At 33.2% G+C, this 20123-nt stretch overlaps 2 protein-coding genes across 2 annotated transcripts; both read left to right on the top strand.

Annotated features, from left to right (window-relative positions):
• The first annotated feature begins 1313 nt into the window (after positions 1-1313).
• Positions 1314-6301, top strand: LOC123919811 (putative ribosomal large subunit pseudouridine synthase SVR1, chloroplastic). The gene is made up of 10 exons (XM_045971820.1): positions 1314-1950; positions 2245-2324; positions 2941-3041; positions 3145-3217; positions 3362-3455; positions 3577-3625; positions 3911-4061; positions 4381-4437; positions 5362-5417; positions 5581-6301. Exons 1-10 carry the CDS (start codon positions 1470-1472, stop codon positions 5654-5656), a joined length of 1218 nt encoding a protein of 405 aa, XP_045827776.1. The 5' UTR covers positions 1314-1469; the 3' UTR covers positions 5657-6301.
• A 1341-nt stretch (positions 6302-7642) lies between these two features.
• LOC123919800 (vacuolar protein-sorting-associated protein 33 homolog) lies at positions 7643-19280 on the top strand. The gene is made up of 22 exons (XM_045971807.1): positions 7643-8100; positions 8178-8217; positions 8313-8393; positions 9316-9510; positions 9622-9732; positions 9881-9946; positions 10161-10268; positions 10397-10441; positions 10655-10711; positions 11014-11108; positions 12194-12245; positions 12473-12529; positions 13057-13119; positions 13211-13317; positions 15369-15491; positions 15674-15755; positions 15848-15918; positions 16382-16462; positions 17245-17302; positions 17479-17540; positions 17799-17892; positions 18894-19280. Exons 1-22 carry the CDS (start codon positions 8048-8050, stop codon positions 18981-18983), a joined length of 1791 nt encoding a protein of 596 aa, XP_045827763.1. The 5' UTR covers positions 7643-8047; the 3' UTR covers positions 18984-19280.
• Positions 19281-20123: the final 843 nt, after the last annotated feature.

Here is a 20123-nt window from a genome sequence, read left to right as displayed (position 1 = left end):
CCGAAATGGAGGAGAAAACTGATTTGAGTAAAATCAATCGACCATTCATAGATAGACGACGACTTTTTCACAGAGACAATTTACAACAAATTTTATCAATCAAATCAGACCAAAACAAATTTTGTTTTGCATTACCTCCAATCGGAAGACCTAGGTAGAGAAAGGGAATGTGACCCAATTTACTTGAAGTGCCTTTATTTGATAATGATATGGTTGATAATGATATGGTTGAAGATGATAAATTAGTATGGTATGATACTTGTGGTAATTATAGTGTTAAAAGTGGATATAATTTGATGTTAAAATAGATAGGGAGGGCTGAAGCACTACATTTTTTGGTTGTAATGACAGCATATTAGCTTGGCAAAGTGTTGGATTGGAATATGGTTCTATTATATGTAATATTCAAAGTATTTTTTTTGTCTTTCAATTCTAACTTTAAGGTAAAGTTTGCAAAACGACAAACGAACATAGTGTTGCCCATAAGTCTGCTAGAGGTAGGGATGGCAGAAAAACCCAAACCCGTGAGACCCACCCGAACCCAAACCCAAGTCAACGGGCGAAACCCGAATTGACTGGGTTTGGGTTTGGGTTTGGGTGACACCCGAAAATATGGGTGTGGGTTTGGTATCACTCAAACCCACACCCGAAACCCATACACCCACCCGAAACATGTTAAAATTACCTAAATATCCCCACATATATATATATATATATATATATATATATATATATATGTGTAAAAGTAAAATTAGGTTTTTCACAAACCACAAACCAAAATTGTGTTTGAATTTTGCTTGAAAGTTGGAAGAACTTAATTTTGGTTTAGTTGTAATTTAATTTCTTGAAAGACTATTTTGTAATTTTAAATTCCCTTGTAATTTTAAACCTATGTTTTTGCTAAGTGATTGACAATATGTTTAAATTCCATTGTTTTTGCTTAAATTTACCTTGTTTTGCTTAAATTTGCAAAGTAGTACAAAATGTGTTGTGGGTTTGGGTTTGGGTGTAAAAAACCCGAACCCAATGGGTGTGGGCGTGGGTGTGGTTTTGCCACCCGAACAGTTTTGGGTTTGGGTTTGGGTGTTGATTTCGGGTGTGGGTTTGGTATCACTCAAACCCGCACCCATGGGCGCCCATTGCCATCCCTAGCTAGAGGGGCCATTTTTTTGGACTAATTGTTACTGCATTTCGTTGAGATGCTACCTACTTATATTGAACTATTATGTTTGTGGTTGTAAAAAAAAAATTTAAAATTGACCACATAACATAAGAATATGTGATTGTATTCCATCCATTTGAATGAATATCTAGTTTTTGTGAAAAGGGTGAATTTCAAATGCATTAACCACATGAGGGACGGGTCTGCACATTTTTCCCCTCGGGGTATATATGTCGCATGTCTACACTATAATGCAAACCCAACGGATAAGATAGAAACAAACCACCGTGTGAGTGAGTGAGTAGAAATGGGTTCGGCGGCAACAATGGCGATGACAGTACTCTGTTTCACCAAATCAAACAAACTCACTTCTACTTTCCGCACTCTCCCACGCCTCACTTGTTCTTCCCTCTCCAATTCCCCTTTCAAATTCAACATCTCTTTCTCTCCCTCCAACCCCAAACCCAAACCCGATCCCAAACCCGAACCCGAAAACGACGACGACGGTCCCCTCATGATCCCATGGATTGTTCGCGGCGAAGATGGTAACTTCAAACTTTCATCAGAACCTCCTCCTAGCTTTCTCAAAGACATGGCAATCGCCAAAACCGGTACCAAAAAATCGGACAAAATTCAAACTACTAAAATCAAGAAGAAGACTGAAAAGGAAACGAAGGTTCATGCTGTGGCGCAGCCGCAGTATTCCAAGGCGGCACGGAGATTCTACAATGAAAATTTTAAAGACTCCGGTGGTGAACGTCTCAGCAAGGTTCTCGCCGCTTCCGGAGGTGACATTCTGTTACCAATTAGTTTCAATTTATATCAATTTGTAAACTCTTCAAAATTAGTCCCTCCGGTTTTGAATATAAGCAAAAAAAAACAACATTTTAGGTTTATTGAATAAAACATGTATCCTGATGGTTTATACAGTAAAAGAGAATTAACTTATTACAACAGAATCAAAATTGTTTAGTTTGTAAAGTAGAGAGGCTTAGTTAATTGAATTAAAAAATGGACCTGGTGATAGAAACTACTGGGCGAAAAGTGTAGCTAGAAGTCTAATTAAGCTCATTTGTTTTCAGTTGCGTCGAGGAGAAGCTGTGAAGAGCTTATTTTTGAAGGAAAAGTTACGGTTAACGGTTCTGTCTGTAATACGCCTCAGGTTTGTTTCCTGCTGTTATTGAATTTCTCCAAATTAGGTTCGTTAGTAGTATAGTGTATTAGTGTTGTTTGTTATAAATGACTTCATTGATCTCTTCATGGATTAGAGCTTTTAGGTCTATTTTATCTCGGTTGTTAGATATAGTTAGATATTAATTAGAATTAGTCAAATTTATTTAAGGTAGTAGACGAGTTAGTTATGATTAGTTAGAAGTTGGTTATATTAGTTATACCTTAGGATCACTGTATTAGATGCATCCTACAATCATTCTATCAACATCTTCTTTCAATCATAACTAACTAGTATATTGCCTTAAACAATATTGACTAACTCTAATTAATAATCCCTCCGGTCCTTTTTATAAGAGACATTTCATTTTTCTAGATTCATTGAATAATTAATGTATATGGTCTATATTTATCGATCAGATACATTAATTATTCAATGAATCTAGAAAGGTGAAGTGTCTCTTATAAAAAGGACCAGAGGGAGTATCTAACTATATCTAACATACATTTTTGATTTTAAAAAAGCCATATGATTTTATTTTTCGATTTTTTTTATTCTAGAAACTATTGTTTTTGGATTTTAAGAAAAACACTTTTGTGGTGTGTAGACTAAAGTGGATCCCTCAAAGGATATTATCTATGTCAATGGGAGCCGCCTTCCTAAGAGGCAGCCTCACAAAGTTTATTTTGCCTTGAACAAGCCAAAAGGGTATGTTTAATATACTACTATTTATGTTGCACACATAATGTCCTATGAAAATGAATTCATCTTCTCATGTCTCCTTATAAGTGATGCAATTACTTTTGCACAGGTACATATGCTCATCTGGGGAAAAGGAGTCTAAATCTGTTATAAGTCTATTTGATGATTATTTGAGCCGTTGGGTATGTGTCACATAATTTATTAAAGGCATTGTAAAAATCTTTTGAGATGATATGTTATCTTCCGTCTTTTTTGGATATAGTTCTATATTTCTATCCATTTATAATGATGTTCTCTCCATCACCTGAATACATTTTTATTTCCAGGATAAAAAGCATGCAGGAGTACCCCCGCCACGGCTATTTACTGTAGGGCGCCTTGATGTTGCTACTACTGGGTTACTTATTGTGACTAATGATGGTATGTGGTTTCTTGTGAAAGCAATTTTATCTCTGTTGAATGAATAGTGGTTCTGTTAATAAATCATGTCTACACATGACCAGTTTCATCTAATACTTTATCCAATGGTTCATGTTCACAGGAGATTTTGCTCAAAAACTTTCACATCCGTCATCTAATTTTTCAAAAGAGTGAGTCATGAGTTTGACTTGTGTTTTTTTTCATGAATTTTTCATTAGTTTGGATTGATATCGCAGCTATGGGAACGGAAACAATACTTCTCACAAAGTTCTTGCCGGGACTTTATAAACACATAATAATTTGATATTTTTATCATGTGACTTAAATTACTACGTTTTATGTACGGCTTATATTATTTTCTTTGTTGGTCTTTGTATTATTATTTCTAAGATGTAGAAAGTTCTTCACTCCTGTGAATTCTCCCATTTTTTGAAACATCACATTTGTTTTATCAGATACATTGCAACAGTTGATGGTCTTGTTCATAAGAGGCACTTAATGGCCATAAGCGAGGGAACAACAATTGAGGGTGTCCATTGTGTACCTGATAGTGTGGAGTTACTTCCAAATATGCCAAATGCGCAAAGAGCTCGACTTCGTATTGTGGTAAATACATATGTTTTTTATCTGCTATATAAATTCTACCATCCAACATGGTATCTCACTGGTTATGAATTTTTAATCACCACATCCTTTGACATCATATATCTGTTTTAGGGATATGGTATACCATAAGGATGGAGTTATTGACCGTGTTTCATTTGATAGTTGATACTTGATACTACTTTAGATGGCTTCTTTTTAGTCTGTTGAAATTACTCTATATACTCACTCGTTACTCGTTAGAGCATATGCATTGTCAGATGATGAAAAAAGTTTAACGTAGTTGACATTTGCCTGCTTGGTTTAATTTGGATTCCCGTAGGTTCATGATGGAAGAAAGCATGAAGTTCGCGAACTTGTTAAAAGTGCTGGACTCGAGGTAAGCTTTAATTAATTATACATATACTTTGTTTAATGACCCTCAAAATGCCAAAAGTTCTAATGCTTGGGCATTTGTAATATTTGAAAATGATGAAATTTAGTGAACACAATTCTAATCATACTGGGACATGTTTCTGGATTTTTCATATCTTAGGAGTTTACTTCATTATGCTAATTGCTATTTTTTTGTTCTTTTTCACATTGCATATTATCAAATTTTTTACATCCATAGCTTTTTCATGAGTCATGTTTTGATCATTGATCTTTATTGGAAATGAAATAATTCCCTGATATTAGTTGAATATAATACTCTCCATGTTGTCTGACATCATCTATGTTGTATGATGTTGAGTAAATGCTTGTTAACAGCCTTGCTTTATGTAAAATACATCCGAAAAATCAAGCTCGAAGAATTTTTGGTGTGCCTTGAATACATTGATTACTTTCCTCCTAATCTTTATGGAATATATCTACTTCTGTTGATAAGTTCTTCACTGGTTTCAACTCATGTGTGTTTTTTTTAGACACGATTGATCACAAGACATTTAGACGCCCTATGAATCCATATAGCCAATCTTATATTCGGTGGAAAAAAAAAAGATATGATTGTTCTTGCTCTTCTAATAGGAAGCACTTAGTGGGCGAATTAGAGAGTTAGTAAGGGGAAATTTGAGGTATCTTATCATTTCTGATAGACTCAAGGGCCTTTGGCATTAGGAAGTGCAACCCCTCAAAGCTCTGTGATACTGTAATCCAGGAATTTCCCTATTTTTCTTGTAAATAGGATACTTGTGTTCCTTGTATGATGTTTGTAGATCTACAGATCAATAGCATGCTAAATGAGTAAATGGTTTTATTTTCTCCTTAAGGTAAATGAGTAACTATACATACATTAATTTATTGATTCTGTTTCATGTTTCAGATTTATTCATTAAAGCGAGTTCGCATCGGTGGTTTTAGACTTCCACCAGACCTTGGGTAAATTTTGTGCATTATTTAATTGCTCTTAGTTCTTGAGGGAATCACTTTCAGAAGTAGTAGTAATATTCAAATAGAATTCCAATAATAATATTTCAATTGAATTTTGTGGTATAAGTGGATAAACATGTCTTCATCTGTATCTGTTCTATTTTTATTTCAGGCTAGGGAAGTACATTGAGCTAAATCCAACGAATCTGAAAGCATTGGGAGGAAAAGTTAACAAAGTTGATTCTTAATTTGTTGGAGCTGTAAATCTTCCTCATGCTTATTCATATTTGGACAATCTGAAGCTATATCATCAAAGAGTTGACCAATGCTTTTTTGATTTGAGCTATTGGATTCTGATGCATGGAGCGTTACTTGGGAAAGTATTTGGAATAGCCAGACTTTCTGGAGCGTTTGACATCATGGAACATTGAGGCCCTCGCGATCAATCATGAAACACAGCTACACAGTTTAGAAGAATTGGGTTAAGAATTTAAACTAGATGGGAAGCGGTATGAGCTTTTCATATGATCATGCATATTAAATGTATGTATGTAATGTAAATGGTGATGATGTGCCTGTATAACCTAATGATGTTAGTTTAGGTAACTTATAGTGTATACAAGAGGTGTAACGTACATTTTATTTTTTAAATAAAATTGCAGCAATAAGCATGCAATGCAACCATCATCACCATATCTTCACTCTCTGTACTGAAGCCAATGACTCTCCACATATTTCCTTGACCGTTCCTCCAACATTGCATATGTGAATATGCCAGACATCCAATCTAATCCGGTTGTGTGCTCGAGCTGATTCGAGCCCAGAAAGTTCATCTTTGTTGTTGACCGGAGAATTTTGTAATAGATGAAACTAATCTAAAATTGTTTAAAAGTAGTAATTAGTTACTTTATTGGATAATCACCATAACCTTAAAAGACATTATGCAAAGAACCTTGGAAAGCAATCGATTAAATTGAGAAGTAGTGTGTCTGTTTGGTTGAACATTTGACAACTAATGCCAAAATTCAAAGTTGAAACAAGTGTGAAAAAATTGGTAAAAAAATAAACTCATGCGTTGAACTAAGTGGAGTTGAGATCCTCTCCATTTCTTATGTTTTCCATTTCTTCTATTACCAAAGTTTTTAAATATTTTGGGGTGTATAAATGACATTTGGACCCACTTGATGTCACATTTTTGCATTTATATTCCCAAAACTATATAATAATGGAGGAAATGGAAATAGGGATGGCAATTTGACCATACCCAGAGGGTACCCGCAAAAATTACCCACAACGGGTAGGGTAAAAACCCGCATTTTGGGTACGGGCACGGGTATGGGTAATTATCCGCAAAAATGAACGGGTATGGGTGCGGGTACGGGTACCTTAGTACCCACCCCGCCCCATACCCGCATAATATATATTTATTTATTTTATTTATATTATTATATTATAATATATATAAATCAATTTAAAACAATACAACTCTACTAAACTATTACATATTTTTAATAAAAATGTTTATTTATAACATAATATAAAAATAATGTGAATATTTAACATAAATATGAACTTTAACATAAGGTTAGTAATAATTTTGTTTATAATTTTTATTAGTCAATATTAAAATCTTTGAAATTTTTTTAATTCTATTAAAATTATATGATATTTTATAATTGATCAATTTATTTTTAGTAAAAATGCGGGTAACGGGTACGGGTATGGGTACCTAGGTACCCATAGGGTATGGGGACGGGGGCAAAAGTTGTTACCCACGTGGGTATGGGGATGGGTACGGGTATTTTTTCAATCTGCGGGTATGGGGATGGGTACTATAGTACCCTACCCATACCCTACCCATTGCCATCCCTAAATGGAAAGAATTGGAAATGGAGAGGATCCTAACTCAACTAAGTGTATAATGTGAATTGAAAAAAATTCATCGAAGTCCTACATCGGAGGGAATACACATGTGTATACATGGGAGGATGGCTTCTCGGGGTGTGCCCCAAGGGTATTCAGTTTTGTAAACGGGGGACTCTGCACATAATCTTGACTATCGCGGATTAACAGTTATTTTTAATACCAAAATTAATTGAATAATTTTTTATTAATTAAAGTGTGCGATGACCGTTTCAATTCATGTCGATCCACTTCCATTCGGATCCGGTTTTTTAAACGGATATCTCATGTACATATTCATTAGCACATAGTACCCCACGATTCGATGAATCAGTAATGGAGTGGATCCATTTTCGAGCTTATCCGTTTTCCTAATCTCCTTTTCGATTTCCCACTTACTCTATAAATTGCAGAGTTGTCTCCGTTGAATTTTTTACTCAGATTAATTTTCGAAATCTTTCATTTAAAAAGAGCGACCTAGTCGGCTACTCGATGGTGATTTCTTCTTGACTTTATTTTCTAACTTAAAAAACAAAATTTACTTTTCCACCACAACAGCCAAACCAAGGAATCACTTTTCTTCACTACCAAACAGCAACTAACAGTTTGCAGTTTAGAGAGGATGCAGAACTCGAAATGATGAACACGTCTTCATCTATTTGATTCTCCCTTGAATCGAAATTTGATTTCAATTTGTGACAACGCAGAAAATTGTAGCAGTGTTAATCTATTTCTCCATGGCTCAGATTCCCAACCTAGATAATGCTCCCATCAATCTCACATCCATAAGGTCAAATCCAATTCCAATTTCAATTTAACTTTTCATCTTAATCTTAATCTAATTTTTCATTCTTTCGTTGAATTCAGGGAACAATCTCAAAAAGAGCTCATCAACATCCTCAAGAATGTAATTTGTTTCTTCCTATTTCGTTTAGTTTTGATTTCTAGTGTTAATTTTACGGCATTGATCATTGATTTCTTAAGGGTTTGTGATTTTTGTAGGTTCGAGGAAAGAAGTGTTTGGTCATTGATCCCAAGCTTGGTGATTCTCTCTCGCTTATCATACAGACATCAATTCTCAAGGTATTTTTTTTCCCCCTATACATTTACATGGTTTTATTTTTTCAATAGAAAATCAATCCACATATTTTCTTTTTCTGTACTACAATGCCAGAGTTATGTTATGTTTCCATAAATAATAACTTGATAAGTAACTTAATTGGGCGTTTAACATATAAGTACTTATGTATAAACGGGCCTGTTTAGATAAACAACTTATTTGCAGCTTATAGCACAAGCGCTTATCATGATAAGCTCTCATTTATAAGCTCACATAAGTTATTTTGGCCACGTTTGGATTAGCTTATTTTTGAGCAGCTTATGCAATTTTTATGTATTATTATATGTTTGGCAAGGTAGTTTATGATAAAATAGATTATAAGAATACAATTTTCACTAGTGAGAACTTATAAAATAGCATAAAACCTAATTTATATTGCATAAGCTGTTTGGATAAGCTCAAAAATAAGCTAATCCAAATGGGCCCTTTATAGCAAAAGATAAAATAAAGTTAAATTATTTTTGTATATGCTATAAACTGTTTTCATAAGCTATATTAGAGAACTTATGAAAATATGTTGAAAAAAGTTTATGAAAATTGTCATAAGCTGTTATCATAAGCTCTCCCAAACAGTAAACTTATGCCAGTAGATAAGCTCAAATAAGCCAATCCAAAGAGGCCCATCCATATAACAAAAGATAAAATAAAAGTATTTTATAAGCTATTTTGGAGAGCTTATGGAAATAAGCTGAAAACAACATATCAAAATGTCATAAGTTGTTTCTAAAAGCTCTCACAGACAGTCCTACAAGTGGTTTTGTCCGCAGATAAGCTCAAATAAGTCAAATTCAAACAGACCCTTGGTTGTTTTTATTGTGTTGTAATATAATTTAATATTATATAGTGTACCTTTTAAAAGAATTATGACATTTTACTCATCAACAGGAGCAAGGAGTTGAGTTGCGTCATCTTTCAGCTGAGCCAATTCAAACTGACTGTAACAAAGTGGTTTACCTTGTGCGCTCTCAGCCTAAGTTGATGAGATTCATATGCTCTAACATTCACGACGATGTATCTAAAGGACTACATAGAGAATATCATGTTTATTTTGTTCCTCGTCGTACTGTTGTTTGTGAGAAAGTAAGTCTTCCTTGGAAATGAATCAATTTCCATTAACTTGAACAGTGTTTTTCTTTTTCAAACATGATGTCTTGATGTCAACAATGTAAAATGATTGTTGTTCTTGTGCAGGTTCTTGAGGATGAGAAATTACATCATATGATTACAATAGGGGAATATCCCTTGCATATGGTGGCAATGGATGAGGATGTACTATCGTTTGAACTCGACTTTTCTTACAAAGTACGTTGTGTATTACTGCTGCTCCTGCTGATTGATTTATCGAGTTTCGTTAGTTTCTTTCAGTGTTATATTTTTAACTTTCAAGTTTCTTGCATTTCGTATTTGCTTGGGTAATCACTAATCCTAGTTTTCCTACTCTATGTGCTAGGAATGCCAAGTTGATGGTGATACAAGCTCAATTTGGCATATTGCAAAATCCATTCACAAACTGGAGGTTATAGCTTTGAATCCAGAATGCTGTTGAATGTTGATTTTTCTTAATGCGGAGCTTTAGCCTTGTAACATTTAGCATCAATTGAAAAAGAGACAGTCCAATAGAATTCTCCCTTAATGAAATATCATCATCCGTTCATCATCATGAATGTGAAATCTTACATAATTCTAACATGTTTTATTAATATAATTTCTTATTTGATTTTATCTTTCAGTTTTCTTTTGGCGTGATACCAAATGTGAGGGCAAAAGGAAAAGCATCTGTGCGTATTGCAGACATCTTAAACCGAATGCAAGCTGAGGAACCAGTTAACTCATCTGATGTAATCACGTGCTATTCTGTTTTTTTCTCTTCAAGTTAATTAGCATAGCAGAAGAATAAACAAAAGCAAATTTTAAATTTTATTAATTTAATATACACCCTAATCCTCTTATTGTTTTCTTTGTTCAGATGGCTGTGCCAGAGATAAACACACTAATCCTTTTAGATAGAGAGGTATTTTTTTTTTCCCTTTCCATTTTATGTCCGTTATTACTTATTCATAATATATGTAGTGTCCCTGTGGATTTTCTACTAGTTTCTCTTGTTCTGTGTAATTTATATCTATACATATATATACCTCAATATAAAGGGGATACATAAGATTTTGGATTCAAGTGATCTCCATATGGATGATGACAATTGAATTTGAGTATGCTTTGAATGCAGGTGGACATGGTTACTCCTTTGTGTACCCAGTTAACATATGAGGGGCTACTTGATGAGGCAAGTTAATGCAGTAACATCTTCACCTTTGTGAATGAATATTTGTTGCATAAATATTTTGGTCACTTTGTTATTTTATCAGGTTTTTCTCTTGAGAATATTCCCTAAACAAATTTTGTGAACCTACATTAATGCATATTTTGGTGATTCAGTCAAGGAATTTTAGAGTTGTTTGTTAGGTTCATGGATTACTGTACTTCCATGAGTTGATCAGGAGAAAAATGTTATTATATACTACATGCACATAGGTTTGAAAACATGCCTGTTTTTTCTTTTATTTGACGGAATTTGTACCGTTCCAGTTTCTGCACATCAACAATGGTTCTGTCGAGATTGATACATCTATTTTGGGTCCTCCACAAGATGGAAAAAAAACGAAAGTCCCACTTAATTCAAGGTAGGTTACTTTTTTTCACTTGCTCATCTATCTAGCGATGCAATGACATTTTGCCCCCCAAATGACATCTTTTCCCACAACATAAATGGTTTATATCATGTTTTTCGTTACTCTTCCGATTCTCAACAATTAGACGTGCGTTTAGGGTGACGTTTGGAACCCCCAAAACACTCCTTCCTATGTCTGTTATAGATATCAGTTTGCTTTGTCAAATACTGAATCCCCACCCCCACCCCCCGCACCCCCTCTAGATATCTGCTGATACCTACCAATATTGTGACTTATTTCATAATAATTTTCTGCATTCTTGGTTGAAGCACCAGAACTCATGCATATGCAATGTTTCAGAAGCTAACTCAATCAAACAAAGGGGATACAACTACATATTGCATTCTCTTTTTGGTGTCAGACATCAATTAATCTATGTTGAACAACCCCACTTATGGGATAGCATTTGGTTTTTGGTTAATGTTACCTTGTTATAAAAATGATCATAAGTTCAAGAAACTTTCCCTTGTATCTTTTACATTTTTAGTTTGATTAAAGGAAATCCATATTCACCCCTATTATCATGATATTTGGTAAATACAAGGTACTATGGGTTTAGTTATATTGAATATATTTGAGATTTGTTGATATTGGAACACTTGTACAATGGCCATACTTCCTTGAATTTCAGTTTGCAATCAAAGTATTAAAGAATTTTAAGTAACCTTTAATTATGCTTTCATGACTATTAGTCTTTGTTATATTATGGTATATATATAAAAAAGAAATATCTGTGTTTCCAAATGCCCCCTTTTTTTTTCTTCTGTGAGAGACGTCTTTTAAATGGTAGTTCAAAAATCATTTTGTTTCATTACACCTTTCATTTTTCATTTTCCTATTGCTCGTAATGTTTCTTAAAGAAAATTTGCGTACATGGTTTTTGTCATTGACAAGCTCTTTTCAGATGCCTTCTTTTGCTCTATATCCTCTTTTAGTCATACATCCATTTTCTGTTTCTTTACACTTGTTTTTATTTTCATTTACCTTTTGCGGATAATATTTCTTAATATAACACTTACTTGAATGATGTGTGTTAGTGACAAGCTTTTTAAGGAGATACGGGATCTCAACTTTGAAGTTGTAGTCCAGGTTGATTCATTTTTACCTCATATATCAGTTTTCTCTTAATATCTCTCTCTCTCTCTCTCTCTCTCTCACACACACACACACACACACACACACACACACACACACACACACACACACACACACACACACACACACACACACACACACACAGGGAGAAAGGAATTTATATAAATAACTTCGGTTCCCTTGTAGATCTATTTTCTTAATTTCTGTCTGCAGTATTGCAGATTTTGCGTCAAAAAGCAACATCCATGAAGCAAGACTACACAGATATGTCAACTACAGTGAGTAGATGATCTTACACTTAGGCATTGATTTTACTGTTGATTTTGTAAATAAATAAAACAAAGAATGCTCTGAGATCAACTTTTCGTGTAAATTATCCCAGTGAATCCCCTCAAGCCTGGTATTTCCTTTTCTTTGGGGATCTAATCCATCAAGTATTCTAATAGTTTTACTGCTATACTCCCTCCGGCGTCATATATAAGCAAAAGTTACTTTTTTAGATTCATTAGAAAAACAATGTATCTAGTCCAAATTATAGACAAGATACATCTCTTTTTGAATGAATCTAAAAAAGTGATTTTTGCTTATATATGAGGCCGGAGGGAGTACTTTATCATACAGCTAATTATACAGTTGTATGCTTGTTTGGTAGATGCAATATTTAGTAATATAAGTAAAATAAATTACTGTTTGAGTAAGGTGTATGTGCATCAACATTTTCACTGGCATTTAAAGAAGTTTTAATAATTTTTTGAAAATCAATTTGTAAATATTTTCTTATATATTGCTTTCCATGAATATCCAGACGCAGTCAGTTTCAGAGTTGAAGGACTTTGTGAAAAAGCTAAACTCATTACCAGAGATGAGTGTAAGAAAATTTTCATTATAATATTGAAATTTCATTAGCAGAGTCCTCATCCTTAGAATTAAATCATAATATTGTTTACATTTTTCACCAGAGGCACATAGATCTTGCTAAGCATCTATCAACATTTACGTCAAAGCCGTCTTTTCTTGGGCAGCTTGATATGGAACATACAATTATCGAGGGCGAGAGTTATGACATGTAAGTTAATTTTGCATACAAAGAACTTAGAATTTTGGACGGTATTATGTTTTAATTTAACATAATTTAAACACCTACATATGATTCGAGCAGGCTATGGCAATTTGCTATCCTGTTGAGGTGTTGATGCTAAAGTTTATGGCACATTAATATGTTTTGGGTAGCCACTTGTTTTTGACTTTATAGCGTCAAATTATGTTGGTGTAAAGCGTAAATTTCTTACCATGTTTGGTAACCTTTTATTAACACTTGATCTCTCACGGTCGGAATAAGTAGTTTAATGCCATTGTTTCGAACATATAATTTCAAGCTGCTTCTAAAACATTTGTGTTACTGTTTGAGTTGAGGTATATATTTTGTGCCCTTTTTTGTTCATCATGAGAGTTTGATGAGTTTTCAGCTGATGGCAACAATTGCAGCCCAGAAATAAATTGGATATAAACTTTCACTGTTTATAACCAAGTTCAAATGAATTTGTACTCTAAGTTCTACATGCCATTGAAAGCTGAGAAACTGTGATGTTATTGGGGCATATACATTTCCTTTTGCATGCAGAAACCAACCTTAGTTTCACTTGGCTGTTTATCAAGCATCTGTTAATATGTTTGCTAACTAAGAGTAGTTTATTCTCGTAAAAATAAGCCAACTAACAGTAATAAATTAAGCCCCTATTAGGAAACACGACAGTATAGTGCTGAATGCAGTTCACCAACCTCTCCAATATGTAGCTTCTGTGCAAACTTGAGTTTTTCACTGCAATAAAGTTGTTTTCCAAACACACTACAAGACTTAAAATTGAACATGACTCTGTTTGGTAAAGTCAATAAGCTAGTTTATTGTTTGTTTGGCATGATTATAAGCTTGTTTTTAACTAACGGAGATGTGTTTAAGGTGAAATTTGCTTATAAAATGTCACGGAGGGAGTAGCATTAAAGCTTATATACCCTATGGTTTATTATATGGAAAATGCTAGCCAGTGCCCCAAGAACCTAAAATAGTAAAGTAGTCTTGGAACTTGTGTAATCTACATTTTCAAAAGAGCATTGCTATTTAGTAATTTAGTAAGAAATCAAGCCTGAGCCTGGCCTGAGCTAGGCTTTGCCAAACAAAATTTACCTTTTTAGGTTTCCTTAACTAGTGCCCGTTAGCATGACCCTTATTATCTTTTATCATTTTTGCCGTTATTTTATTTATTTTATTTCTGTTTTTCCCCCTTTTAAATTTAAATTAAAAATTAAAAATAAATCCCACCATTCTCTCACATATCTTTACTTTTATCCTTCACGAATTAATTAAAGGTATATTTAAGACAACATAATATGGAATAAGATTTTCATTTATAAAACAAATATAAATTTATATGAAAAATTGTGCTTATGTTTTTTTTTTTGGTACATATGTGCTTATGTTTTTTTTTTTTTATATATTTTTTTATATTTTTTATATTAATAATAACTTGTTTCAATTCATAAAAATAAGAATAAAATTTTAAATTAATACTCTAAGTTTTTAGATGATAAATAATTTTAAAAAATAAAAATATATAAAAGAATAATCATTTTTTAAAAATAATTTGTATAAGTATAACCTATATAAAATATGTCATTTTATATTTACAGTAACTTAAACCATTGATTTTACCAAATACTTTAAATTTGATTAGTTAGGTGATAGTTGATATGTTATCTTATAACTTATTTTTACCATATTTTTATCAAACAGAGCCTATAAATATATGTTGTCATATAAATATTCTTGGATATAATAAACAATTGCACTTTGTTTTCTTTTGATAATACTTGAATTTATTAGTTTCTACTTTCTAGCCTATCTTATGTTGATCAAGCTGCTTATACTTTACATGTGGATTCTAAATTGAATGGACAAAGAATATGAATAGTTTGATGCAACCAATCAGTGTGGCATTGTTATTTAGTCACTGTCTGTAGTTGATTACCTGATGATGCATTATTGTTCTCAGATTGCTGCATGTAGATAAGTTTCTACTTTCTATAGTATAAAACTTTTGTCACCCTCATCCATATATGCAGATGCTTTGAGTATATTGAAGAATTGATTCATAAGCAAGAGCCTTTAATAACAGTCCTACGTCTTCTAATCCTATTTTCTATCACTAATGCTGGGTTGCCAAAGAAGCATTTTGACTACTTCAGGCAAGTTTGCATGCTTTGTTGATCCTTTGTTTTATTCCTTTTTCATTTTGTTACTCTTCTAGGTCCTTGGAATGACCAACTCATGATGGTATTCTCATTTTGTCTTCTGTACAATATACTATCAGATTTTATTTTTAATTACTACTTAGTGTTGCCTTTATATATTTGTAACTTCAATTTAGGAGAGAGCTACTGCACAGCTATGGATTTGAGCACATAGCAACGCTAAGTAATTTAGAGAAGGCTGGACTCTTTAAAAAGCAGGTATTAGACGAAAGTTGTTTTCTTGCAAAGGAAAATCCATTTATGTACTCGTTGTCCAATAATTAACCTTGTTCTGCATGTGATCCTTTTAGGAGACAAAAAGCAATTGGCTTACTATAAAACGTACCCTGCAGCTTGTGGTTGAAGACACTGATACAGCCAAGTAATCTTTTCTAGATGATATGATCCTTAGATGTTTTTTATGTTCATAGGTTTTATATTAAGTTCATGGCCACAATTTAGATCTTCTATGGAAACATGGGAATGGGTATGTATGCTACACAAAAAAAATATGGTACACTTAACACATATATGTACATTATGAAATAATAGAAAATTCTGGATTTAGAATTCCAAACCTTTCTCCAAGTTTTTTTAAAAAAAAGAATTCCAAACCTTTCTATATGTTCATCTCTGTTAAAATTTATGATTCTTATTGCACTTGTAGTTTTTAAAATTTGTCTAGATTTATATAGTGCATGGTTCATGTGCAGATCTATACAGAAAATTCTTTTAAAGTCTCTCGTAGGGTCTTTTGAATTGTCACTTTTGATATATACTGTGATGCAATTTTGCTACGTATTAAGTTACTTTACTAACTATCATTATGATTTTCTACTGGACAGCCCCAATGATATTGCTTACGTCTTCTCAGGATATGCACCACTCAGCATTCGTCTTGTCCAGCATGCCATTCGATCTGGATGGTAATGATGGATTTTTTTATACTGGAGATGATCTTAGTTTTAGTCGTGCATGACATTTAACTTTCTTAATTCAATATTTACCTTAAAAAATAATTGTATATTAATTTTATAAAGAATTATAGCTCATGGAACTATAAAATTTGTTAAATGCTATACTGCTAGAAATCTTAGGCAGCAGTAGTGATCGTAAAATCTAGTCTACAGTTTACAATGTTAAACATCCTGCGCTTTCAATTATAGTAAGAAATCAGTTCTTTGGTGCAAATATACAACAATAATATTTCAATACCTGATACAGACTGCTGTTTATTTTACAAGGTTTGAATGAGGTACATTGAGAGTGAATTCTAAAGTTTATTTGATGTATATCATTGCTGCTCAGCTCGGTATATTTTTGTAAAGGAAGAAAAGTATAGTGATAGAAGATAATACATCTTCTCAAGAAAATACAATAGGAACACCTAGAAACTAAGAGACCAAGAGTCCTGCAAAGGGCATGCCAAAATCTCTCTGCATGACTGCATGTCTAATGGAGAAGCAGCTCTAAACAGTCTGTGATGAAAGCAGAGGCTGTTTAATAATAAACAGCTATTGAGCATATTAGCTTTTAATTATCTAAAACTTAGCATTTTCCCTTTTGGTGCACTTAACTAAAAGTATATTTGCTTTTGCATTGCTCTACATATTAATTAGTTCATTAGTTGCGTTAAATTTTGAAGTGAAGTTCTATGTTCGGGGTAATGATACTGATGCAAGACTGAATATGATAATTGATCTTTTAGGCGCCCTGTTGAAGAAGTTTTGAAAATGCTGCCTGGACCTCATTTGGAAACTAAAAGGGTTAGTACTTGTCAAGTTGATCGACTGAAAAACTTGTTACTCATAATTGCCATTCTTACAAATGTGTTTTCTCATGTTATATTTGAAAGCTTTTTTCACGGACACATCATGACTAACATTCCATTTCCTCTTCCTAGCTATATTTTAATGTTTTGCTTGCTTTATGGCTTGTACAGGGTGGATTCTCAAACAGCCCATCATTTGATACTTTGTCTGGGGTTTCAACCAGCATAGCTAAGTATGTTTAAACAGTACCAATTTTTTGAGATTCAGTGCTTACTAATTTGCGTAAATGTATTTCTCAAATCTCAAAGATAAACATTTCAAAATTATTATTTATTTATTTTTGAATAGCAAATTTTAAACGTTTCAAAACTATAGCTGAAAATAAATGCTATTAGAATTGGATTATTTACATGCAACATTGATGTGTCAAGATTTGTAATTGTATAATTTTGTCAAGGTTCCTTTTTTTTTGACACCAAAAATGTTACAGAGTACCTGATGGAAGGCGTGCCCTGGTGCTTGTTGTCTTTGTTGGCGGTGTTACATTTGCGGAGATTTCTGCGCTTCGATTTCTCAGTGCTCAGGTGTGTTTACTTTTTTTTTTTGAATTGCAAATAATTTATTAATAAGCACTCTACAAGGTACAAGATGTACCAAGAGGCAAAGGTTACAGCACTGAGTTCATAAATAGAACCCCATAAAACTATATCAGATACAAGAAACAAGCCAGGATAGGACAAAAAATAACAACCAACAAGAGCTTCATCCACTATCCCTAAAACGTCTTTATAGCAAGAGAGCAAATAACTATAGCAGACTAAAAAGCCATAGAAAAATAAAGGCACACAACCAGGCAGTGCGCAGCAAAGCTATACCCAGCACTGCCTGTGTTTACTGTTGCCCATTTTTTAATGTCTCAAAGTCCAAGACACTGGCGCACTTTTAACCCATACGTTGTTCCTTTGATTATTATTATTATTATTTTTATTTATTTTTATTATTATTATTATTATTATTATTATTACTATTATTAATTTTTTTTTAAAAAAAGTACGGTTATTGGTTCATAATATACGACATAAACAGACTTCCCTGTTTAAGTAAATTTGTGTTGCCTAGCCTGTATTTTTATGATGTGCAGTACAAAGTAATATATTTTTGAAGTGGATATCACTAAACCTCAGTGAAATGGTAATTGGTGTGAGGTGGGTGAGCATCTGTTTGGGGGAGAAGAGCTGTTCTTTCAATTATCAAAGAGTATAGTGGAGAGAGATAAGGATAACCTTCTCCAACACCTCACATGACCCAAATAATGGTAAAACAATAAGGGCAAGATTGTCAATTCAAATAATGGAAACAAATATATCAAATCGCAGTTGATTACAAAAGCAAAACCTCAATGGCCCAAAAGCAGGGATAAGATATATCTTCAAGTTCGCTATTGTTCAAATCTTATTTCCAAAAAACTATTTTGTTTTGATATATGCTTACTTTTCTGGATCACTATACTGGATAATTAATTAGTCACCCCTTCCTTATATCATCGCGCTTCATCTTCTAACTCTTGATGTGGTTTGTCTTGCAGGAAAGCATGGCATATGATTTGATTATTGCGTCAACAAAAATCGTCAATGGCCAAACCTTGGTTGAAACATTCATGGAAAAGCTTGGTTGATTAATGCGCGAGTTTTTGTTTGTCTTTATCTTTTTGAGGCTTTTCTTGGTTCAGGGAGGCGAGTTAATCTGACGACGTCAAACCAATGCTATGCCTAAGAGAGTTCTTTTAGTATATGATGAATGATGATGCACCAAGCTCTCTGATGAAAGCTTTCTGGTGCTAAAAAATCTTCATGTTGATTTTGTAAGAGAGATAGGAATCTTGGAATGATTAGTATAAGGACTAATTTTCGCTGCGTTCTTTCATGTGTTATTGTTGATTTTGCTTTATTTTTAAGTGATAGTCTTTTACTCACCTTGGAAAATTAAATGGCTGCATTGTTCATTTACCTTCAAATCCTCCTTTATACTTTTTCTACCAAGTATACCTATGGTATGGGAGCTTGATGGGACATTTAGGATTTTAGGTAAAAGAAGATTGACAAAATTATTCCATTGTAAACTAATTGACAGATAAAAAATTCGAATGTTGAAAAATTAAATTTGCCACTGATTGTTTCTACACCGCGATAATTTGCAGTACCACCAATACCAACACAACTTAATTGAGTACTATTATCAACAAACATAAACCATTTTGATGATTCAGCACCGCTTCTCAGTAAACTCAATCTCAAGATCAGTATTTGTCTAGATATTACCATTACTACTTCCTGATATGATGAATTTAACTGGTAAACCTGTTATAGCATTATTTTGTAGGACAATTACTGGACGCTAATTCAAGAATTTGGTTTAGTCCCAGTCCTCCACTTTTGGGGTTATCACTTGCTTGAAAAGCCTATATCAAGGTAACAAAAATAAAAGAAAACAATGGAAAGGTATTTCAGTCCTTCCTTTACCATATTATCATGTAAAAATTTCTACAACCAAAAGAGATTAGGCAAATCCTGATTTATAAAATGTTACCCATCAAAATAAATCATTTTTCTTTGTGTGTTAACCCCCGGGGTTTTCAAGTAAAGTGTACCCTGATAATCCAAAGCTTTGTCAGAAGATAGATAAGTAAAGTCTGATTGTCGTTTGCAGTGTTAATTGTCTCCTGAAATGTTGGCATTCACTTCAACAGACTTTTGCCAACTTTGTTGAGAGAGATAATGCCAGAAAATTAATCCTTCAATAATCTTCACTTAAAATA

Source organism: Trifolium pratense, linkage group LG1 (genome assembly GCF_020283565.1).
Source record: "Trifolium pratense cultivar HEN17-A07 linkage group LG1, ARS_RC_1.1, whole genome shotgun sequence".
NCBI lineage: Eukaryota > Viridiplantae > Streptophyta > Magnoliopsida > Fabales > Fabaceae > Trifolium > Trifolium pratense.
The sequence above is the reverse complement of the archived record's forward strand: the minus strand, read 5'-3'. Positions and strand labels throughout refer to the sequence as shown.